This window comes from Prionailurus bengalensis, chromosome B4, assembly GCF_016509475.1.
Source record: "Prionailurus bengalensis isolate Pbe53 chromosome B4, Fcat_Pben_1.1_paternal_pri, whole genome shotgun sequence".
Taxonomy (NCBI): domain Eukaryota; kingdom Metazoa; phylum Chordata; class Mammalia; order Carnivora; family Felidae; genus Prionailurus; species Prionailurus bengalensis.
In genome coordinates this window covers 12,264,282-12,288,597 of record NC_057358.1, presented here as the reverse complement: position 1 = coordinate 12,288,597, position 24,316 = coordinate 12,264,282, and the positions used below count along the sequence as shown (strand labels likewise).

Here is a 24,316-nt window from a genome sequence, read left to right as displayed (position 1 = left end):
GGAAGTAAACAGCTTAGCATCTCACCACAGTTAAGCTTCTTGACCATTCATTCTGATTCTGGTCACCATCCACCTCGGTGTGTTAGCTGCCACTGTGTAGAATACATGTCCGAACTGCTGCGTTGAAGTTTCTAGCTGCTGATTGTGGCCTGCCTAGATATATTTTCCATTTGTTCTGTGCATGGTTACGCCAGCAACCCCTTGGTCTAACCAACTTTAACCCCCTACCCTACCAGACAAGGAGCCGAAGAAGCGACTGGGAACGTCCCATTGTTAGGAAATGGTCCTCCCTGTGTGCCATGGGCACTGGGATCAAGCCTCACACATAGGGACCTAGGCCATGAGACAGCTAAGTGCGGGGAGGAGGAAGACCACCTCTCAGGTGCCAGCGACACGCATACAATTTACTAGAAACCTGGTCTGGCCTCTGCATGTCTCTTCTCTCGAGCAGTAATCCTGAGCCTGACCTGCACCACACCCCAGGCGCCACCAGAGGCAGAGGTGCTAGAACCGGAATCCATCCTTTATCCAGTGTGTCTTAAAAGCACGTGAGAGAGCCCAGGACAGAAGGGACAGAAAATTGCTGCAGCTCTGCACCCCCAAGGTGCAAAACACCTGTGGCCCTTGCTAGTGCTGCTTCTAAGCTCACTGCTGATCTGCCAGGAAGTTGTAAGGAAACCTCAACAAGCCATGAACCAGCTGCTGGAAATAATCCTTGGGGGTTTGATTGTCCTTATATCAGAAGAAAAATTTGTTATTTTTCTCCTTCACTGTCTAGAAGTGACAACTTAACATTTACGTTATTTTATTTTATTTTTAGTTTTATTTCTAAGTCATCTCTACACCCAACGTGGGGATCAAACTCACAATTTTGAGATCAAGAGTTGCATGCTCTACTGACTGAGCCAGCCAGGCGCCCCGACGACTTCTCTTTAATAAATCTCCAGTGGTGATAAAAGAACAAAATCTTATCACATTTCTTTTGAATCATTTTGAAGTCCCTTATTAAATAATATAGCTCACTGGAAACACTTTTTATTTTCTTTAGAAAACAATCTGACTTCGAGCTTGGATGGTTTTGTTTTGTTTTGTTTTTTTGGGGTTTTTTTTGTCTCTTCTATTTTTTGATTTCTCAACCAAGATGTTTTTCCTGTTTATCTTCTAGAGCCTTGAAAAGAAGCTACCAAAATTTCTCCCTCCCTGTATTATAAAAAACCGTCTTCTCTGTAACCAGTAAAGTCAACATATTTTTAGCGTCTGTTTAGGCTACATGGCCGTTTCCAAGATTGCTTTAGGACTGTTGTTTTCAAACTTTCTCCTTCTATAGTTCTCCTCCCAGAACCATCCGCTCCAGCCTCGCTCACCCCAGCGTGTGCCCCCAACCCCCATTCCCCATCTACGTAAATTGCAGATTTCTCCCAATATCTTAGAACGGGAAAGAACATGGAAATTACTGCTGCAGGAATGTCTGAGAAAGACTGAAGGAACGACCTAGTGGTTCTGTGACTGAATGCAGGACACAGAAAACGGGGACCACATCCCTGGAAAGTCCCCGAGTTCTGGGACGTGCCCTGTAGGCACACACGGAAAGTCCCCTACTTGTCCTTGCTCACGCCTCCCCTCTCTTCCAGGGCAGGATAGCATGTGCCAATGTCCTCAGCGACCTCTACGCGATGGGGGTCACGGAATGTGACAATATGCTGATGCTCCTTGGAATCAGTAATAAGATGACGGACAGGGTAAGTAGTGTTGTTGTCTCAGGGGCGTCACTTGACCGGGTCGCCCTGCGTCCCTCGTCTGTAAAGCGAGGCGGCCAGGCAGTGCAGCTTTCCTTCTCTTGTCGGGCTCCCTGTTTAGTTTTTGGCAGCTGTCCGTGAATTAAAATAGAGAGTCTGGCCTATTCTTCTTTTCGTTTCCACCACCTGCTTCCCGTTCTCTCTTCCAGGTAGACTGAAGCCAAGATAGTCATGTTTGTTTGATAAAGTCTAGGCCACAGTAATAGCACCTCCGTGCCAGGCGTGTGGACCGGGCCCGCCCTGTGGACCCCCGGCTTGTGGCACGGAGGCTGGCCGCCTTCCTCTGCTTGCTGCTTGGGTCGCTGATGTGGATGGTGAAGAGACGGGTGTCGTGTGTGTTTATGGCTCACTCAGCAGTGTGTGTGGCCTTGCTGCCAGTGCCTGCTGGTTGACACAGAGAGGATTTCCATTTAGATCATTTTTGTTCCCCAAAAGAAGTCTTGCCCTGCCTATTTGCAGTAAAGCCCCCACAACATGCGCTTGGGTCATGACTTTAACAGGCCCCGGAGAAGGGCATGTGGATGCGTATTAAGCTAGCTCTAGAGTTCTGGGTTTTTTTTCCTTTTTTTTTAAATTAATTAAAAATTTTTTTTTTAAGCTAGTCTTGGAATTCTTGGGAACCGTGTAAGTTGCTGGCTCAGATTTAGGGCAGACCTGTATATCCAGTCATATTCTAGTTTTTAATTCTCTGTTATCTGGGCTTCATTCACAATGTAACCTAGAACAACTTCTAACTTCTGATAAAATGGTTACAATGTCAACTGTTCCGTATTTCTTTCTGTTATTCCCTGCCCCATCTGTAAGCTTCCAGGACTTCCTTCAGGGCTTTACAATCTTTTATTATGTAAAAAAATTTTTTTAATGTTTTTATTTATTTTTGAGAGAGAGAGAGACAGACAGACTGAGCGCAGCGGGGGAGGGGCAGAGAGAGAGAGGGAGACACAGAATCTGAACAGGCTCCACGCTCTGAGCTGTCAGCACAGAGCCCGACGCGGAGCTCACACTTGGGAACTACGAAATCATGACCTGAGCCGAAGTCGGGCACTTAACTGACTGAGCCACGCAGGTGCCCCTACAGTCTTTTGTTAAAACTACAAGGGTGGATTCTCTTTCCTGCGTTTTGAACTGAATTATGTGACTTTTCATTTGTGTTCTTTTAAACCGTAGGAAAGGGATAAAGTGATGCCCCTAATTATACAGGGTTTTAAAGACGCAGCCGAGGAGGCAGGGACGTCTGTGACGGGTGGCCAGACGGTGTTAAACCCCTGGATCGTTTTGGGAGGAGTGGCTACCACCGTCTGCCAGCCCAACGAATTTATCATGTAAGTTGATTTCTGTTTCGTGTCTCCTGACCTGCTTCCCCCTTTTTCATTTTTTGGCAAAGATTTGTTGAGATGCTCATTCACATCACATACAATCCACACATTTAGAGTACACAAAGCAGTGATCTTCGGTACGTTCACTGAGGTACGCGTCCGTCACCAGAGTTGATCTAGGACGTTCTGTCACCCCAGCTGGAAACCCGCCCTCCTTCAATGTCCGTCACATTCCCCCTGCTCCCCTTCTGCCTTCTGTGACTTCACATAATATTAGCGTGATGGTTTTAGGGTTCATCATTTTGTAGCATGCATCAGTGCCTTATTCGTATTTACTAAAAATTCTGGATTTTTTTTTTTTTTAATTTTTTTTTCAACGTTTATTTATTTTTGGGACAGAGAGAGACAGAGCATGAACGGGGGAGGAGCAGAGAGAGAGGGAGACACAGAATCGGAAACAGGCTCCAGGCTCTGAGCCATCAGCCCAGAGCCTGACGCGGGGCTCGAACTCACGGACCGTGAGATCGTGACCTGGCTGAAGTTGGATGCTTAACCGACTGCGCCACCCAGGCGCCCCAAAAATTCTGGATTTTTAAAAATACGTATTTGTTTAAGTAATCTCTGCACCCGACCTGGGGCTCTAACTCGCGACCCCGAGATCAAGAGTCACTCACTCTTGTGACTGAGCCAGCCAGGCACCCCCTAGATTTTATTCATTAAGGTACAATTTATTTAACAAAATTTCATACCACGTAAAATTAAACTTTTTTGAAGTATGCACTTCATTGGTTTTTCACATTCACAAGGTTGTGCGTCCATCACTGCTGTCCAATACCAGAACGTTTTGATCGCCCCCAAAAGAAATCCTGTATCTATTAGTGGTCACTGTCAGTTCCCTCCCACCCCCCCGTCCTGGAAACCAGTAATGTGCTTTCTGTTTTGTGAATTTGCCCGTGTTAGACATTAGTGTGTTCACAGTTGATGGATGTGTTAATGAATGATGTTGCTGTGAACTTTTGTGTGGACGTACATTCCCTGTCCCACGGGTATAGACCTAAGAGCTACTGGGTCCTGTGGTAACTGTGTATCGTGGGCAACCGCCACATGGCTTTCCCAACAGTGGCACCGTTTTACATCCAAAGCAGCAGCGTGGGAGAACGTCCGTGTCGTCACCAGTCCTGATTCTTGTCTGCATGTTTGATGGCAGCCGTCCTAGCGGGTGGGAGGTGACACAGCCCTGAGTGAAATGGGCATTTCCTCGGTAGCTAATAATGTGAATATCTTTTCCTGTGTTTTCTGGCCTTTTCTGGATCTTGGGAAAGATTCTCTCCCCTTCTCTCTTTCTCTCTCTTTTAAAAACATTTTTTTCTTAACGTTTATTTATTTTTGAGACAGAGAGGGACAGAGCATGAACGGGGGAGGGTCAGAGAGAGAGGGAGACACAGAATCTGAAACAGGCTCCAGGCTCCAAGCTGTCAGCACAGAGCCCAACATGGGGCTCCAACTCACGAACCGCGAGATCATGACCTGGGCCAAAGTCGGACACTTAACCGACTGAGCCACCTAGGCGCCCCTCTTTCTCTCTCTTTTTGAAAGATTCTCTCTTGATACAAATTGTTAACTTTTCACATTTGACGTCTTGTTAAGAAAAGCCACCGTGTCCCATTTTCTGAAGGATTCGAAACTCCATTCGTTTACCCTTTTTTATGAGTAAATACTATGAGGCACCGTGTCCACACAGTTCAGAATTCAAAAGATCCAGAAAGATCTACAATGCAGAGTCCCTCCCCCATTCCTTGTCACCAGTTTCCCTTCCTGGACTGGGCAACCACTTTTTCCAATTTTTAACCAATTTACTGTGGACATTTAGATTATTTTCAATTATTTTGACATTATAAATAGTACTTCGGTGCGTACCCTTACACACCGATCATTTTGTGTGAGCGTGGCTCTCGGTAAGAAATATTTCATAGTTGGGGCGCCTGGGTGGCGCAGTCGGTTAAGCGTCCGACTTCAGCCAGGTCATGATCTCGCGGTCCGTGAGTTCGAGCCCCGCGTCAGGCTCTGGGCTGATGGCTCAGAGCCTGGAGCCTGTTTCCGATTCTGTGTCTCCCTCTCTCTCTGCCCCTCCCCCGTTCATGCTCTGTCTCTCTCTGTCCCAAAAATAAATAAACGTTAAAAAAAAATTAAAAAAAAAAAAAAAAAAGAAATATTTCATAGTAGAATTGCTGGGTCCAGTGTGCGTACGGAGTATCTGCACTGGGTGTCTCCAGGCTGCCCTTCAGAGAGGCTCTGGCAGCAGCGAATGGGAAGGCCACGTGTTGGTAACAGACCTCTTGTTCTTTGCCAGTCAGTTTGGTGGCCTAAACCTTACTTCTTCCTGAGTAAAGTTGAGCGTGTTTTTCATATATTCGTGTCTTTTGCCCGGTTTTTGATTGTTTGGAGCTCCTTTTAGACACATTATCTGACAGCTTTCGTGCGAAGGGTCTTGCCTTTTACTTACATCAGAGTTTTGTTTTCCTCTCTTTTATGTGGGCGGTTCTCAAACTTGCCACATAGAGAGGACAGAAGACCCTGAAAGTCTGTCTGCCTCACACATTTCAGCTTTTTGGTAGAAAAAGCACTTAGCAGTTGCAACAATTAGAAAGGAAAAATAATAAAACAAGCTTCGGTGGGTTTTTTTTGGTCAACAGTATGTACGTTTAGCTTGTAAAATAGGAATGAACGTATACACATGATTATATTGCGTAAGATAGTGCCCGTAAACTTAAAAATAACCCGTCAGTTTTATTGCATGTAACTTGTTGATAGTAATTTTTATGGGTTACACATAACCTGTGATGTGCAAGACCGTATAAGCATTAAGGTATGGTTGAGTCAGAGCTGAAGACTTTTATGTCTTAAGGTTTGGTTTTTGGAAAATGAGTTTCTTGTAAACTGTTAATAGAGTTAACATTTTTCAAACCTAACAGTGGATAGAGACATAGGATGAGTTGGGGAGTTATTTGTTGACTTGAAGTCTGTGCCCCGGGCGTTGTAATTGACGTGGGTGAGGGAGTGCGTCATCTGCCATCGGAGGATAGAGCAGCTGGGTGGCCAGGAAGACACAGGTGCCTCCCGTAGTGATGATGCAGCATAATAGGAGTGTGGCTTGGGGATCGGTCCTCGTGTTGTCAGTGTTTGCCTTCCCTCTTTGAGAGGGAACCGCCAGGGACGCTGGGGTGGCTCAGTCAATTATGCATCAGACTCTTGATTTCAGCCCAGGTCATGATCTCACGGTTTGTGAGTTTAAGCCCTGCATCGGGTTCCATGCTGACAGCACAGAGCCTGCTGGGGTCTCTCTCTCCGCCCCTTCCCCGATCTCTCACTTGTGTGTGTGTGTGTGTGTGTGTGTGTGTGTGTGTGTGTGTGTGCTGTCACTCTCTAGATAAACTTAGAGAGAAGTCTATACATTTTTAAAAAAAACAAAAACAGACCAGGAACAACCAAGGATTCTGTCTGGGGCCGGGTAGGAAACTTACTGTTGAACAGTCTGAGTTTGAGAACTTTGCTGAAATCGCCTAAACGTTAGACTGGCATATTTGAGCCACATCCCACTGTGTCTCTACCTCGTAAGTGCTTGTGAAAAACAGCCCTGGTATCAGAAGTCTGGTTGTCCCAGAACCACGGTGGGTCTGTACTGAGAATCGCACACAAGCGGGGCTGAAGGTTAAGTGATTTGCTTCTTCAGACGCTTCTCGGGGGTGGGGGGGACCTGTGGGTGATTGCACGCTCCTCACTTCTGTCATTGCTTCTGGTCCAGCGGCAGCCTCAGCGCTAAGTTGGAAGGTTCTACTCCGCTGATGGTGTTTAGCTTAAATTTAAGTAAGCACAGATAGTTTTCACCAGCCTCTTCTTGCTCCTGTTCTGCTGATAGTGCGTCTGTCTCTTCTGTGCCCCTGACTGGAACCTGCCTTGTTCTCTTCTCCAGGCCAGATAACGCAGTACCGGGGGACGTGCTTGTGCTGACGAAGCCCCTGGGGACGCAGGTGGCCGTGGCTGTGCACCAGTGGCTGGATATTGTGAGTGAACCGCTGCTTGCCATCGTGGGCAGGGGGCGGGGTAGCAGCACATGTTTGGGGCCGTGGTAGTTTTTGTTGGGGCGGCTGGTTTGGAGACCAGGGCGCTCACCTCGCACATCCGATCGGTTGCGCATCTCCCGGGTCTGGCACCGGAGTTCGCTTCTCGAGAAGGTGTGTCTGGTCCAGAGCGAGCACCACGTCTCGTCCGGAAGTAAGCCCGTCCCCTTGCACGTGTTTGCACACATCGCAGATCTGCCACACGTCTTCATTCTGTCTTCTCGAAATAGTCGCACTGCCGGGAAGTGTTTTATCAACCACATCCTTGCAGAAATTCTAGGAACTGTCCGTCGTCCTATGTTAAAGACAGAGTTACGCGTATTAAATGCTTTATCTTTTGTGTCTTAAGCATCACTAACAAAAGGAGAGTGTACAGAAAGTGTAGTGTTTCGGTTAGAACTACGGGCACAGTTATTGACAAATTATTTTAGTCTTGAGGTTTCTGGTTGTTTTATTTATTTTATATAAATGAGTTATATTTAGTTATAACTAAATATAGTTATAATGAGTTATAATTATAATGAGTCATAATTAGTAACTCACAACATATTGATAAATATTTACCTCATGGAGGAAGCATCTAGAATATGAAGTTATTTATTCCGAGTCACTTTTCCGCTAAGCTGTAATCATACTTCATTTAGGATTTTCTCCTTGCCATAAAATTCAAAAATGAATCCAGTTGTGGCATAGTCTCACATAACTTGATGCTTTTCGTTTCTGCAACTGTCATCTGAACTACCTTTCCTGAGAAACAGTTGAAAAGGAACAATAATTTTATGTTATTTATCAGCCAGGTATATCTTGCTCAATACCGCAGAGTACAGAAAATCTCTAAGCCACATTCTTTTAGTTATTTTTCCCTTCCGTCCTGTGATGAGGGGAGTTTCCCATCAGGTATGATCACCTGTACATCGGATTGGAAAGCCATCACAGGCCAGCAATCCACAGGGACTTTCCATAGGACCACCCAGGTCTGAGTAATTCAACAAGGTTACTGGTAGTAGGTGAGGCAGAGGAGCCTGAAAGATGAAGGGTTTGGGAGCCTGCTCCCTACCCCCAATCTGACACCACCTGTCCTTTTTTCAATGCTCAAAATTGAAAAAAGCAAGATGTGAAGGTCATGTAGCAGCCTAATACCCTTTCACGAAGGTCAGAAGCAACCCAAGGGTATATTGTCCTGGCACCTGTGTGTATGAGAACACTACTTTGTGTGGCAAGAGAATGAGGTTGTTACCTCTGGGGGAGGACGGGGAGCTGTGGGCCAAGGGAGGATCGCAGGGATGGACTTCAGTTACTGCGTTGGGTGGTAGATCGTTGGATATTATTAAAGACAACGAATGCCTGAATGATGGCCGCTAACGGAGCGTAATGGTAGTATGTCATGAACCCACATCGTGATGCTAGATTCTTTGGAAATCAGACTGTGGAAGAAAGGAAGCCTCTTTTCCCCTGACCTTCGTGATCTCCTCTGTGGTCACCCAACGCTGTCCTTGGGGTGCATGCAATCAAATTCTCTAATTTTTTTTTTAAGTTTATTTATTTTTTTTATTTATTTTTTTTTAATTTTTTTTTTTTCAATGTTTATTTTTGGGACAGAGAGAGACAGAGCATGAACGGGGGAGGGGCAGAGAGAGAGGGAGACACAGAATCGGAAACAGGCTCCAGGCTCCGAGCCATCAGCCCAGAGCCCGACGCGGGGCTCGAACTCACGGACCGCGAGATCGTGACCTGGCTGAAGTCGGACGCTTCACCGACTGCGCCACCCAGGCGCCCCTTTAAGTTTATTTTTGAGAGAGAGAGAGCGAGCGAGCACGTGAGCATGAATGGGGGAGGGGCAGAGAGAGGGAGACAAAATCCCAAGCGGGCTCCACGCTGTCCGCGCAGAGCCTGATGCGGCTCGATCCCAAGAACTGTGACACCATGACCTAAGCCAAAACCCAGAGTGGGTCACTGAACTGACTGAGCCACCCAGGTGCCCCGAAGCTGTTTTCGTAGTGTCTTGTCCACCCAGATGGCTTGATGCAGAGTTTAGGTGAAGTCAGTAAAAGTGTAGTTGTATGAAAACGTGAGCCATCAGCTTACTAGAGGAGGTGGGGAGGAGAAGCAGGGGCACCTGGGACTGTGTGCGTGCGTGGCGCATCCTGCTGGTTTTCCGTGGCCGGCACGCCTCAGGCCTGGGCCACGGCAGTTGCGGGTCGAGAACAGAAAAGATCGCACGGTTCTCTGTCTGAAGGGGCCCCTGAAACACTAGTCACGAGAGCAAGTTGGAAAACTTACCTTTGTGTACAAATTTAGGTCAGGGAAACCGCCAGAAGGTGACAAAGGGAAAAATACACTCTTCTTCAGTGGTTAGAAGATTAATCACATTTTTTCCCTCTCTTTTCCTCCTAACCTCTGTTCCCGTCATTAGCCTGAAAAATGGAATAAGATCAAGCTGGTGGTCACCCAAGAAGATGTCGAGTTGGCATACCAGGAGGCAATGATGAACATGGCCAGGCTCAACAGAACAGGTAAGGGGCGGGATCGGCCAGAAGGGAGACAGTGTAGGCTCTGTGGGCCACGTATGGTCTCGGCCAGTACTGCAGGCCCGTCTGTGTGTCCCTGGTTTGAGGTCATAGGTCAGTAGTAGGAATCCAGATACTCTGTGCGTTCCTGACAGAAACGCATTTTAAACGTGACTTGCATTCGAGAAAACGGATGACCGAGGACTGGGCGAAACATTGCATCGGACGAGGGCGTGAGGGCGCGAAAGCTTTTCCTCCAGCACACTTTCCTCTGTGCGCCTGGGGTCCGGGGCGCCGTGGCCCCGCCAGCACCTCTGTCCCCCTCTTGCTTAGATCCCCCCACAGTGACAGCGGTGCCAGGCGCAGAGAAGAGTTGAAGTTCTATTTTCTCTCTGTTCCTTCTAGTTCTAAATTTCTGTGATTATGGGCAGTATCGACTTCCCCTGCGCCCCGATTAAATGGAAGTGAAATTTATATAGCATACTTTCGAAAGTATTTGGCTTAGTGGGGCGCCTGATCGTCTCCGACTGTTGAGTGTCTGACTCGACTGTGGCTCAGGTCATGATTCCGGGGTCGTGGGGTCAAGCCCCGTGTCTGGCTCCACACCGAGCGTGGAGCCTGCTTAAGATTGTCTCTGTCTCTCCCGCTGCCCCTTTCCCCTGCTCACGCTTGTACTCTCGCTCTCTAAAAAAAAAAAAAAAAAGAAAAAAAAAGTATTATTATTTCAAGGTGTTCTCATTGTTGATTCCCACATTTGTGTGTATAAAGGAATAGACATGTCATAATTTTTTCCTCTACATTTTATTTCTCATCTAGCTTCCTAATACTGATAAAATGTAATAATAGCGGTTACCATTTATTTAGTAATTATTGTATATCAGGAACTTGACCTACTTTCCTGTTTAATTTTTAGGACAACCTTACAAGGTAGCTACCAACTCATTTAGGGTCACACAGCTAATCAGTGGGGACCTAGGATTTGAAACTACTGCTTGTAATGCTTGTAGTATTATGGTCTGTTCCTTTCTGAACAATTTAGTAAGAAATTGAGACTATTTCACAGTCTCTATGCATGGTAATTGAGTGAATGTTTTGGTACTAAGTTTGAAAAGCAGATTAAAATAAAATAGGAAAGGGGCACCTGGGTGGCTCAGTTGGTTAAGTGTCCGACTTTGGCTCAGGTCATGATCTCATGGTTTGTGAGTTTGAGCCCCGTGTCGGGCTTTGTGCTGACAGCTCAGAGCCTGGAGCCTACTTTGGATTCTGTCTGTCTGTCTGTCTGTCTGTCTCTGTCTCTCTCTCTCTCTGCCCCTTCTGCTCATGCTCTGTCTCTTGTCTCTCTTTGTCTCTCAAAAATAAATAAATGGTAAAAAAAGAAAAAGAAAAAAGAAAAAAAATTAATAAAATAAACCAGGAAAGTTCCAGAAGCAGAATTCTCCTTCCTGAAAGCAGCAAGGCTTGCTGAGGGAATTACTTCTCATAGAGTTGAAGCATCATATTCTCCCCTTTTCCTGCCTTTCATATGCAGATAGAAAACACCAGGCATATTGCATAATTAAGAAGGAAGCTCTTCTCGTGAGTCTTTGAAGTCCTAACCTCTGATGTGCCAGAGGAACTGTTTCTAGAAAAGCATCTGTGCAGATGATTTGGAAGCAAACCAGCATTTAGAACGTCAGCTCCAAGAGGGCAGAGAGTTTTGTTTGTTTTGTTTGCCGTGGTGTCCCCAGCGCGGAGAAGAACGCGGGGCACACTGTGGGTACTTGTTACATCGAATGAGCTAACTTTGCCACCTGCTAGCTTTCTTCTGGGTACTTCATGGATATTTTCCTTTTCATAATTCTGCGAATTGGATCCTATTTCTCCCCTTTGGCCAAAAGGAAAGACATAAGTACAGGCAGATGCTGTTCTCAAACCCAAATCTGTCTGTCTCCAAAATTGCTCTTTCTCCAGTACCACAAATTCCATCAACGTAAGGCAGTGAAGGAGATTTATACGGCTTTTTTCTGGAAATACCGGTGTTCTTTCTCCTCATTAATTGCATGCTGTAAGGACGTGGGTTGTGGGGCGTCCTGTCCGGGAACTTGGAAGATGAAATTGAAAAACCGTTTCCTTACAAAAGTCACTCTTCATTCGGTTCTTCAAGTTCCCTGAGCAAGCAGTCAGAAACAGGTTTGAACGTACTTTCTTTGTCCTCTCCCCTCAATCCTTCAGTTTCCCCCAAATGACTGCACCAAACGGATATGATACTTAAGCCAATGAACTCTTCAGTTATTGAAAAAAGAAGAAATGGTAGGGCTGACCAGGGGATCTTAAAAGAGCTTTTCCGACACTCTGAATCACTTCACAATGTGACAATATGGGGCGCCTGAGTGGCTCAACCAGTTAAGTGTCCAACTCTTGATTTCGGCCCAGGTCATGATCTCACGGTTCCTGAAATGGAGCCTGCACTTGGGATTCTCTCTCTGCCCCTCCCCAGCTCGCATGCATGGGCGCACTCTCCCTTTCTCTCTGTCTTAAAAATTGATAAACTTGGGGTGTCTGGGTGGCTCAGTTGGTTGAACATCCAACTTTGGCTCAGGTCATTATCTCGCAGTTCGTGAGTCTGAGCCCTGCATTGGGCTCTGTGCTGACAGCTCACAGTCCGCTTTGGATCCTCTGTCCCCCTCCCTCTCTCTGCCCCTTCCCTGCTCATTCTCTCTCTCTCTCTCTCCCTCTCTCTCTCCCTCCCCCCTCCCTCTCTCTCAAAAATAACCATTTAAATAAATAAATAATCTAACTTACAAAACTGTGAAAACAGATTATTTTTTTCCAACATTTGCCATTCTCCCCTTCCTTAAATTACAATTTTTTATGAGATGTTGGGGCACCTGGGTGGCTCAGTGGATTGAGCGTCTGACTTTGGCTCAGTTCATGATCTCGCAGTTAGTGAGTTTGAGCCCCACATCAGGCTCTTAGCTGTCAGCCCAGAGCCTGCGTCAGATCCTCTCTGTCCTTCTGATCTCTGCCCCTACTTCGTTCATGCGCATGTGTGTGTACTCTCTCTCTCTCACACACACACACACACACACACACACACACACACACACAGGCTTTCTCTCAAAAATAAACATTAAAAAAAATTCTATGAGATGTCCAGTTGATGCAAAAGAATTCTATGAAATATGTGCAGGGCTTAAGAGAACAGCACCCATGTGTCCACCGTCTCGTACGAGAAACAACGTGGTCTTGGAAGCCCAGAGGTGTCCCTCCCACACTCTGCTCCTAGATTCCTGTGTAGGAGCAGCTCCTGCTCTGAGTCCCATGTTTATTGTCATGTATTTTGCTTTTGTTATTATCATTATTATTAATCTTAGAGCAAGAGAGGGAGAGAGAATCTTAAGCAGGCTTCATGCTCAGTGCAGAGCCCGTCTCAGGGCTAAATCCCACAACCCTGGGATCATGATCAAAATCAAGAGTCAGGTGCCCAACTGACTGAGCCACCCAGGCACCCCTTCATGTATTTTAAAATCTTTTTATCACAAAGACTTGTATCTTTAAGCAGTTAGTTGGGTTTTTTAATTTTTTGCTTCACTGAATCATACCTGTTCTCTTTTTCTTGCTGTCTTGTGCACATTTAACACTCCTGAGTGTTATTCCTGGTGTATGTAGTTGTACTTAATTCATTTTCATTGCTGTACAATTGTCCATTCTGTCGCTGACTTACCCTGACTGCTGCTAGTGGGCATTCGGGTTCCTGCAGAGAACTTCCTCGGCCCGGGCTTCGGGTCCATACATGTAAGAGGTCAGTGCTGCCTCGGCGTTTCTAGATGGTGCTCGTAGCTTCTGAGGGTGCTTGTACGCCACGGTTTATAATGACCTGCCACATTTAAATTTTTTCTGTAACATATTTTTCCATTTATTTTATATGTATTTTTTACTATAAAAAAAAAGATATGCTCATTATAGAAGTTTTTAGAAAATGAAAAAAGGAGAGAAGAAACATCGTCCCTGGTCCCACCACCCAAGACAGCTTCTGTTAATATATTTGTTTTCTTGCAGGGTTTTTTTTCTATCATTGGTTGGTGGTTTACTGTTGTTTTATTGTTCATGTTTTCAACTAGTGGTTGTCATACATTTTACTTGTATTTGGAATGTGTTTTTATTTACTTAACATTACTGAATTCTTTTTTTCCCACATTATCTCATCATAGAACACATAATTTTTAATGCCTTGGATGACCAGAAATATAACATAATTAATTTACCGTTTGCCCACTCGTGAATTTGCGGGGAGTGGGGGGGTCAAATTTTTCCATAGTTAATTGTCTGTGTTCCAGGAATATTTCTTTGGCTCTATTCCAAAGTCAAATTGTAATTATTTAATTCTTTGTCCTCAGTTGCTCTCCTCACTTACGACCAAGACTTTTCGTTTGTGTTTCTCTGTTCATGTGTCAAACTGTTTAAGGAGTCTTTCTCCTTTTTTCTTTTTTCTTTTTTGGTCCTTCAAATTAAGTCATAAAACAGTAAGAAAGTGATTTTTACAGATTTTTATTTGTATGCTTTTTCAGTTTGCTTGTATTTGAGCATTTAAGATTCCCAGTCCTTATTTTTTGTACATTGTTGGGAGGAATACAATATGGCAGAAGCTTATGGAGGAGCATTTGGTCATATCTAGCAAAATTACACGTACATTTATTTTGACTCCGTGGTCTTGCCTCTGTGACCTATGGAATGACGTGTGTGCGAGGCTATTATTCGTTGAAGCCCGTTTGCAATTTCTAATGGAGGAAACAACCCAAATGTCCATCAGTAGGTTACTGAGTGATGTAGTCTGTGTGCTTACCATGGAATACTGTACAGCCACTAAAAGCACTGAAAGGTCTTTATTCTTGGAAGCTACCTCTTTTTTTGACTTGTCTGATAGAGGAGCGCCTGGGTGGCTCAGTCAGTTGGGCGTCCAGCTTCGGCTCAGGTCATGATCTCACGGTTCATGGGTTTGAGCCCCGCATCGGGTTCTGTGCTGACAGCTCGGAGCCTGGAGCCTCCTTCGGATTCTGTGTGTGTGTGTGTGTGTCTCTCTCTCTCTCTCTCTCTCTCCCTCCCCCACTCACTCTCTGTCTCTCTCTCAAAGATAAACAAACATTAAAAACATTGAAAAAAAATTGCCTAATATATATCAAGTTAAGGAGTCGCAAAACTGCATGGGGAAGAATTATTTCAAATCACTCTGAGCCTGGTATTTTCAATGTACAGCCTCAGGACAAAAACCCACAGAGATATGTCATTGTATTCAGTGGGTTTGTGTTGATGAAAATATTGGTATAGTATGATAAAATAAGTAAGTATAGTTGGGAACAAATTTTAAGAATAAAAAGAAATAAGATCAAAGAAGCAGAGTTATAAACTGTAATCTTGGGGCACCTGGTGGCTCAGTCAGTTAAGCGTTCAACTTGATTTGGCTCAGGTCATGATCTCACAGTTTGTGAGTTCGAGCCCCGTGTCAGGCTCTGTGCTGACAGCGCAGATCCTGCTTGGGATTCTCTCTCTCTCTTTCTCGGCCCCTCCCCCACTAGTTTGTGTTCTCTCTCTCTCTCTCTCTCTCTCTCTCTCAAAATAAATAAACATTAAAAATAAACTATAATCTTTACTTTGGAATTAACAGTATGAACTCAGGATGTTATTTTTTTCCCCCTAAAAATACTTATTTCCAAGCCAATTGAAAAGGCCTAGGAGCAGTGATAACCCAATAGTAATGAACTCCTAGTGCCCAGATTGTGATCTGAAAATTAACATTTCCCATGAAACAGTGCCAGGACTCCTTGGGGAAATGACTGGTTTCAACTCTGGGAAAGGAAATGCAGAAGATAAGCTCGGGACCTCCTGTGCCTGAAAGTAATGGAGCCCCCAACAGCTAATGGGGTCCTGTCGCTGCACCAGAACTGGAAGAGCTGACCCCACCAGTCAGACTGGAAAGGGGGCAGTTTGAATATCAGAAGGAAGAGTGACTGGAGTCAGCTGAAGCATATCAAGCATCTGAAAACCAAGGAAATCATAATGAGAGTTGAAACTTCTTGTCCACCTTTGGAAGTTGCTAGAGCACCAACCATGCATTATGAAAATAAAGGATTCAGTCACACATTTTACCTTTCTTATACGGGTGGTATTTGGGGAAATCCAAATTAATTGTGTTTTAAATTCTTTAGAAGAGTCACTTCTAATAAATGCTGGAAGAATGAATCACACATTTGCCATTTTTGCTGCGCCCTTGATTTAACGAACCTCAACAAACATCAGTGGCTGCTAAAAACCATTAGGTGAAAGGTTCGTGGGGAGGTGATAAATGCCCCCCCCCCCCCCCCCATCAGAGAAACTGAATTTGAATCTCATCATGCCTTGGACCTGGCTGCCAGTTTGGTAGAACCTGTCATCATCAGGGAAGACGGCCAAATCCAGAATGCAGGAACCTCCACAGAAAAAGTGACTCTGTCTCCACAACAAACAAATGGCATGGGGGAGAAAAAGAGGAAACTCTTAAAAATTTAGAGGTTTAGGAGAAATCTGTTAATGTGCAATATTGTGTTGGAATGATAATGGTATTGTAGTTAAATTTTTTAAAACCTTTTATTTGTGTTTTTAAAAAATTGTTAACATTTATTTTTTTGGGAGGGAGAGAGGGAGCATGAGTAGGTGAAGGGCAGAGCAAGACCCGAGAGGATCCCAAGCAGGCTCCACGCTATCAGCGCAGAGCCCAGTGCAGGGCTTAATCCCACAAACTGAGATTGTGACTTGAGCAGAAATCGGGAGTCAGAAATGTGTAACCTACTGAGCCAGCCAGGGCACCCCCTTTTTTTAAATCTTTTAGAATTACATACTGCAATGTTTACAGGTGAGGTAATATGACTGGGGTTTGCTTTAAAGTTACCCACCCCACCCATATCCCCCAACGAGTAGGCAGGAATAGGTAAGACCCCAGCAGAAAGGTGGTAGTGGTTGAAGCTGGGTTTTGTTGGCTGCACAGGAAGGAGTTCATTGTGATTCATTAAAATTCCCATAGTAAAATTCGCAACAGTAATTCCCTATGCGGGGACAAAATGGTGATCAGTAAAAATGGAACCCTGATTACTGACTGGGGTTCACTGTGTCCTCTAAGCTCATCCAAGATGGCACTGGGAAGAGCTGCTAAACTGCACGTCTTTGCTTATATTAAATGTCATTGGCTGCCTGCTGCCCTGCCCTGCCCAGGCATGTTAATAGAATGGATGTCTAGTTGCTTAACCACCGTGATGGACTAGAAATTCTCTCCACCTCTGTTGTTGCGAATGCGCTTAGGTAAAAGAGATCTTTGTCTAAAAAGAAAATGTACCAAAAAACACATTCACTCCAGAGTGCTCCTGTAAACATGGAGTGTATTTCATTTCATGAGAAGCATTTAACTTTTAAAAATTAGACTTTCAGTTACTCCCCCCCAAATGAACTACTTCAGTATGAATCTAACAAAGGACGTGCACGCTGTGTATGAGGAAAACTGTAAAACTGATGACAGAAGTCAAAGAAGATACAAAGAAATGGAGAAGTGTTCCAGGTACAGAGATAGACTCAGTATCATCAAGGTGTCAGGCCTTCCCAACTTGACGTGTGAATGGAACTCAGTGCAATGCAGTCCCATTCGTAATCCTAGCCAGTTATTTTGTAGATATTGACAAACCGATTCTGAGTTTGGATGGAAGAGCAGAAGACCCCGGGGACAGCCGACACAGTGCTGAAGGGGAGCATTTGGAGGACTGACACCACCCAGCTTCAAGACGGTGTAATTACAGTGGTCACCGCAGTGTGATGCCGGTAATGGTGGACGAGGACATCAGTGGGACAGAAGGCAGAGGCCAGAAATGGGCCCACACATACATCGTTTGATCTTTGACAAAGGAGAAGGGACAATTCAGTGGAGAAAGGATCATCTTTTCAACAGAACGTACTGGAACGGCTGGACATTTACAGGCAGGAAGTGAACCTAGACACAGATCTTACAAAAATCAACTCAGTCAGTTGAGCATCCAACTCTTGATTCCGGCTCAGGTCATGATCTCATGGTTTGTGGGATCGAGCCCCGCATGAGGCTTTGTGTTGACAGCGTGGAGCCTGCTTGGGATTCTCTCTCCTCTGCTCCTCCTCTGCTCATGTTCCCTCTCTCTCTCAAAATAAATAAACATTTTTAAAATATGAAATGAGCTATCAAGCTATAAAAGGCATGGTGGAAACTCAAAAGCATATTTCTGAGTGAGAAGACCATCTGAAAAGACCAGATACTCTTACGATTCCAAATCTAGCATTCTGGAAAAGGCAAAACTATGGAGACGGTAAAAAGAGCAGTGGTTGTCAGGAGCTGGGGGGAGGGGTGGGGTGAAAAGGTGGAGCACGGGATTTTTAGGGCAGTGAAACTACTCTGTGGGATACTGATGATGGGTACATGTCATACATGTGTGAACACATCCACTACAACATCGAGAGTGAGCCCCAAGGTGAATGAACTTCAGTTAATAATAATGTGTCAGTAACAGCTCATCACGTGTGTCAAATGTATCACCGAGGCTAGATGTTAATAAGAGAAGGGGGGCAGGGAGTATATAGGAAACTCCTGTACTTTCTGCTCACTTTTCTCCAAACCTATAAGTACTTTGAAACTTTTTTTTTTTTTTAATTCAAAAATTAACCTTAGTTTAGGCAACGCACTTAGAGTGAGAATGCCTTGAATTTTAGGTCCATCTTAAAAAGTCTTGTTGACTTGAGGATGGTGTAGGCTGGTTTACCTTTTGTTGAGCTAGCAATTCTTTTTTTGTTCACTGGAGAATTACTGCAGACTGAAGCTGCTGATAGTTCTAAATGGTTCAAGTAGAATAAGAAATCACCTCTCAGGGGCACCCAGGGGGCTCAGTCGGTTGAGCATCCGACTTTGGCTCAGGTCATGATCTCCCAGTCTGTGAGGTCGAGCCCTATGTCAGTCTCTGTGCTGACTGCTCAGAGCCTGGAGCCTGCTACGGATTCTCCGTCTCCCTCCCTTTCAAAAATAAACAAGCATTTTTAAAAAAATGGGTGTTTTTGACAAATTACTTTTTCATTATCCCAGTATGTCATTGCCCTGATGAATTAGGAATTTTGAGATCAAAGTTTGTTTAAAATTTTGAGACGAGGTGGGTTTTTTTCTCCTCAGTCTTCATTTATTTCACCAGGTAATAAATGGGTCCTCTGTCCTCTCTTAGCTGCAGGTCTCATGCACACGTTCAACGCCCACGCTGCCACTGACATCACGGGCTTTGGAATTTTGGGCCATGCACAGAACCTGGCCAAGCAGCAGAGGAATGAGGTGTCCTTTGTGATTCACAACCTTCCCGTCCTGGCCAAGATGGCTGCCGTGAGCAAGGCCTGTGGAAACATGTTCGGCCTCATGCATGGGACCTGCCCGGAGACATCAGGTACAAGGATCCTGGGCCCAGATCTGAGGACTAAGCTAGTGAGGCTAATGGAAATTTCTCTGACAAGGAAGCAGCCAGGTACTTGAGCATGACCCCAAACTGTGTGAGGTCAGTGCTGGTAGATAACCTTGGCCTTCTTAGCACGAATGTTCTCAGGCCCCACGGGTGCCCTGCCATTCTGTGTGTGACAGAGAGCAGTGTTAAATTTCAGTGTTTCTGTTTGGTGACAGGATGGAAGGAAGGGAGAATAAGGGGAAAAGGAGTCATTACTCAGCTTTCATTGGAAACTTAGCATTTGAATTAACTGTGATACCTATAGGTTACAGTGAACAGGTTATGTTTTTTCCTTGAAGAAAAAGTCTAAAATTGCAATTTCGGGAATGAGATAGTATATTGTGTCTCCACAGTGCCCCTTAACTTGACTCTTGTGTTTCATCCCCATATATCCTCTGTCTTTTTTCGGCTTTTGTTATTTCTATTTTCTTGCTAACTCAGGAGTTACTCTGACAACAGGGTCAGATCATCTGGGGATTTAAAAATACCCATGTGTACGGGTCCCGGGGGTGTTCAGTTAAGCATCTGACTCGGTTTTGGCTCAGGTCGTGATCTTATAATTCATGGGTTTGAGGCCCACATCAGCCTCTGCACTGACAGTGTGGAGCCTGCTTGAGATATTCTCTCTCTCTCTCTCTCTCTCTCTCCCCCCGCCCTTTCCCTCTGTTTGCTCCTCTCTCTCTTTCTCAAAATAAATAAACAAAAACTTAAAAACCTTAAAAAACAAAAAAATACCAGTGGTTAGACCTGACCCCCAGGAAGCCTGATTAGCCCAGAGGATTCTGGGGTGCAGCCAGAGGCAAGGACCCCAAAGCCCTGCCCCAAGTCCGCTCTGTAAGAGGGCTTGCAATTCGCTGGTAGGCCTCCCACAGCCTCTGTAGAGGACCCTTCAATTTCCTGTCCTTAAAAAAACAGCAAAAAACTTAAATCCGCTTTCTAGAAAAAAATTCTAAGAGGACAACTGAGCTGTTGGTTCAATGTTTGCCCAGAATGGTGCCTGCCACCCGGTGGGCCACTGATGCCACCTGGTGGGCCTGGAGTAAGTGTTGAGTGAATTAATTAATATTACTGGCAAATTCCGTTTGTTTCCTTCATTCAGAATTGAGAAGTTTTTACTTTTTTGCAAAAGTATAGATACATATTTTTTCCTGGTTGTGTTAGTTCCACTTACAAATACATAAAATTTTCTGTCTGAGCTACTGACCTATATTTGATGAAGGTTTTTGTAACATATTTTATGTTTTTTCTGTTTTGAAGAGGACAGAGCCAGATACTCTGAGGCCTACACCTCTTCATGATCTTAAGTTTTAAGTTAAAAAAAAAAGTATATAAAAAAAACCCTTTTTATAAAATGAGGAATCCACGTAGATAAGTCAAAAAGGAAAAGTTCTCTTTCGGTTTTAAGTATTTCTTTCAGTGAAGCAAGAAAAAAGTAGCTCCCCACGTATGTTATTGAGGCCTTAGACACCTTACTCCTGTTAAATGAGTCACACCTAGCTCATTTTCATTGTTTAAATAAAATTTGTTGTGTGCTTTTTAACATAGTAGCTTACCAAGAAGTCGCTAATTGCTCTGCAGTTTAGTCTGTGGGATTCTCAATTGACTGGAAGGGGCAGCTCTTGTAGAGACAGAAAAGAGTTGTTGGCCGAACGGCCATCTGGGCGGAAGCGAGGTGGAAAGGCCGTAGCAGAGAAACTGCTCACCAGGAATCCCAGCTGACGATAATTTTCTTTTTTTCCCTTTGCCAGGAGGCCTCCTAATCTGTTTACCGAGAGAGCAAGCTGCTCGATTCTGTGCAGAGATAAAGTCTCCCAAATACGGGGAAGGTCACCAAGCATGGATTATTGGGATCGTAGAGAAGGGCAACCGCACAGCCAGAATCATAGACAAGCCCCGGATCATCGAAGTCGCACCACAGGTGGCCACTCAGAACGTGAACCCCACCCCGGGGGCCACCTCTTAATCTAGACCCAACTAGCTATTTGGTTTTGTTTTTAAATAGATCTATTTCCTTTTTCATCATTTCAATTAAAGACTATAAACAACAACAAAAATCTCATTGTGTCTACACATCTGGTGACCTTAGGTCGATTTGTGAGTGGATGCAATTAATAAAATAAAATCCATCGCCTTTTTTTCCTGTTACATTAACTGAAGATGCACCTAATCTTGAGGCAGCTTCTGAGTTGAGAATTATATTGTTATCCAATACTGTTGATTCATTTTGAATCTTTAGACACTTATCTCTTGCCGCATAGGCTCTTTTTAAAGGTGCTTTCACGTAGCACAGACATTACCAGTCGTGGGGTCAGATAGCAGTTGGTGTCTTTTCATTTTGTGTGTATTTATCGTTCCCGGTCTGGTCTTTTTTTTAAAGTGTCTTGAATGGGATTCTGGAAAGATGGAATTGGTAAGTGACACAACGGTAGCCCGGTAGTGAGAGGGTCGCGTGATTCCTTCCAGTCTTTCCTTTGTAAAGCCCGGTGTCCTCATTCGAGAACATCTCTTTGACCCAGGACATTTTCCCGATAGCGCATTCAGTTGAACGAGGCAAGTGCTGAACTCTGCATGGAAAGCACTTTGAAGACAAGAAAGAAATCTAATTTCTTTTTTTGTAGCCTTCCTAATATTTGCAGTAATACCATTAACTGTTTTCTTTTATTGACAGCAAAAAAGGATACTTTTTGCGATGTAACTAGATGTTCTATAGTGCAACAAGGAATTGCCCCCCGAAAGGGGGTTCGTGTATAATACTCATTTACAATTCAATATATAAGTAACTACACAAATAATTTTTAAATATAATCCATAATAAAGACTGTTCTGTGGATGGTAGTGTTTAATACATTTTATATTTTGTATAGTGATTCAGGCCTCTTGTTTTCTTAAAATCAGCAGTTATTTAGCCTAATTCTCAGCATTATTTTGTCCTTGGTGCCAGTCCATTTTTGTGCACGCTTTTTGTGATCTGTGTTAAAAATCTGCATTGCCAACATCGCAGCTCGAACTTAAACTTGTTATTCAAATAAATATTTAATTTTTTTTTTAATGCTCTTGTATAATCAGATGCCCCCTTTAGTATTATTTTAGAAGCGTTGGGAGGGTTTTGGCTAAAAGTACAATTTATCGGGGAAAACTAGATTTTAGTTTTATAAAACTTTTAAGTCTTTCACGGGACCTATATTTTCTTGAATTAAATTTTGTAGTTCTAGAACAAATAGGCGATCCAAAAAGGTGTTTCTCTGTGTTACTTAAAAACAGAGGCTTCCTTCTGTCTTAACCCACCAAACAGTAAGGAAGGGATCGCTGTCGTTAAGCACACGAGTGCTCCGGTGGCTCAAGTGTCTGCCTAAGAGAATAAAGCACCCCCGTCCCTGCGAGTTTCTGAATGCCTCCTGCTTGCAGGCACCAAAGCCGTGAGAACAGACCCTCCTCTTGCCAAAGGAAACCAGCCCTCGGGAGAGGACGCCCCCGGAAGAGGCCTCACCGCGGATGCGCCCTCCACCAGGAGCCAGAGGGCGGCCGCTGCGCGGGCGTGACTGGAACTCAAGCCATACGTGCGTGTGTGCGGGACCCCAGGGGCCGCTCCGGAACTGACATTGATGGGACGTTTTGTAGGCATTTATACAGATGTTGGTCCCCAAAAGCTACAAACCAGTGGTCTGCAAAATAAAATGTGTTGGAAACCTCTGAGTAAGGTGAACATGCTGTTGAGCTTTTTTTTTTTTTTTTTTTTTTGACAACACCAGTGATGACTAAATCTGAATTCTTTTTAATGTTGATCATGCCTTGAATGCTGATGATTTCCTTGGTGGCGGGCCTACCGAGAGGAAGCGAGCTAAGCGGATTATGCACCTGAGGAGATGAAGATTCACGTTTAGAAAAAATGCTGGGGACAAGGAGGTCCGTGTAATTCACGTGATCTCAAGGAGGAAGGACTGGTAAAAAAGGTGGGGTTTCCCAGAGAACATTCCAGATGACCTGCTTTAAGATCACTTGGGGATGCTTGTCACACGCCCTGCCCCTGACCGGCAGAGTCCGGATTCTGGTGGACTAGGGCATCTGTAACAGGCACCCCAAGTGGCCGAGTGCGGGGAGGTTAGATGTAAAGGGGTGTCGCAGAGGGCCGGGAGAGGAGAAGGAAGGAAGGAAGGAAGGAGCTGCTTTCACAATATGCTTTTAAAGGAATTTTTCTCCCAAATTATGCCCACTCTGATTATTGCCATCTGGGGCCAGCAAAACCCAAACCAACCCAAGTGTTTTGAAATTTCCTTGAAGGATCAAGTGATTGAATATTTGGCTTAGCAAAATCTGCGTAAATACCTTCAAATTTGGTGAATAGTTAACACGCAGACAATAATTTGGCTTCCTGGTAGCACTTTAACACTTCACACTGATCTTGGTGCAGTGATTTATTTTCTTTAAATCCTACGGTGCAGTTGCATCCAAAAATACAGCTTGTGAAAATACACAGAATTTTTTCATACAGCCTGGAGAGGCTGGGCCCTGGTGAGGTCAGTTACTCCTCGAGGCGACAGGCGTCACTTGCCAAGGAATATCAAAGCCTCGCTTGTTGTTTGCACAGGCTGTGTTGAAACATTTACTGTAATTCTGTCCAGGAGGAGAAACTGAAATATTGTGTAAGCAATATGTACTTTCTGGCTGAATGTTTTTTAAATCACTTAGTATATTGTAGTCTCCAAGTTCTGCATGCCTTAAGATGAATAAACGCGAGTGTTTTAAGTTGTTCTGATTTTAGATGTATGAGACTGCAGTTTCCGTCTGAATTTAGTGTTGCCTTTAAAAGAGCTCTATCGGAATTCTAAGTTTTACAGTCTTGCTCTGTAAAGAGAGACCAGAATAGCTATATGATACTATACTTTTATTTTCAGAAGTAATAAAGCAAGCATAGATAATGATGCTTCAGATACTTAAATGTCTTGTGTGTGCGTGTGTGTGCGTGTGTGTGTGTGTGTGTGTGTAGACAGAGATTGATCTACCGCCTTGAGTTTTTCATTTCCCACACTCAGCACCGTTTTTCTCTAGATGAAGTCGTGGTTACATAGACCATATATAACT

At 44.4% G+C, this 24,316-nt stretch overlaps 1 protein-coding gene across 6 annotated transcripts in view; it reads left to right on the top strand.

Annotated features, from left to right (window-relative positions):
* SEPHS1 (selenophosphate synthetase 1) overlaps positions 1–22,940 on the top strand; it is a 31,676-nt gene extending 8,736 nt beyond the window's left edge. For 3 of the 6 annotated variants that reach the window (XM_043561714.1, XM_043561716.1, XM_043561715.1), the window contains exons 4-9: positions 1,632–1,739; positions 2,964–3,118; positions 7,083–7,173; positions 9,644–9,743; positions 18,971–19,183; positions 20,986–22,940. In XM_043561714.1, coding sequence (XP_043417649.1) covers positions 1,632–1,739; positions 2,964–3,118; positions 7,083–7,173; positions 9,644–9,743; positions 18,971–19,183; positions 20,986–21,200 — 882 coding nt within the window. In that variant the 3' untranslated portion in view covers positions 21,201–22,940. The remainder of the gene's footprint in view (positions 1–1,631; positions 1,740–2,963; positions 3,119–7,082; positions 7,174–9,643; positions 9,744–18,970; positions 19,184–20,985) is intronic. The other 3 variants (XM_043561717.1, XM_043561718.1, XM_043561719.1) reach the window with 2 other exon arrangements.
* The last annotated feature ends 1,376 nt before the right edge of the window (positions 22,941–24,316 follow it).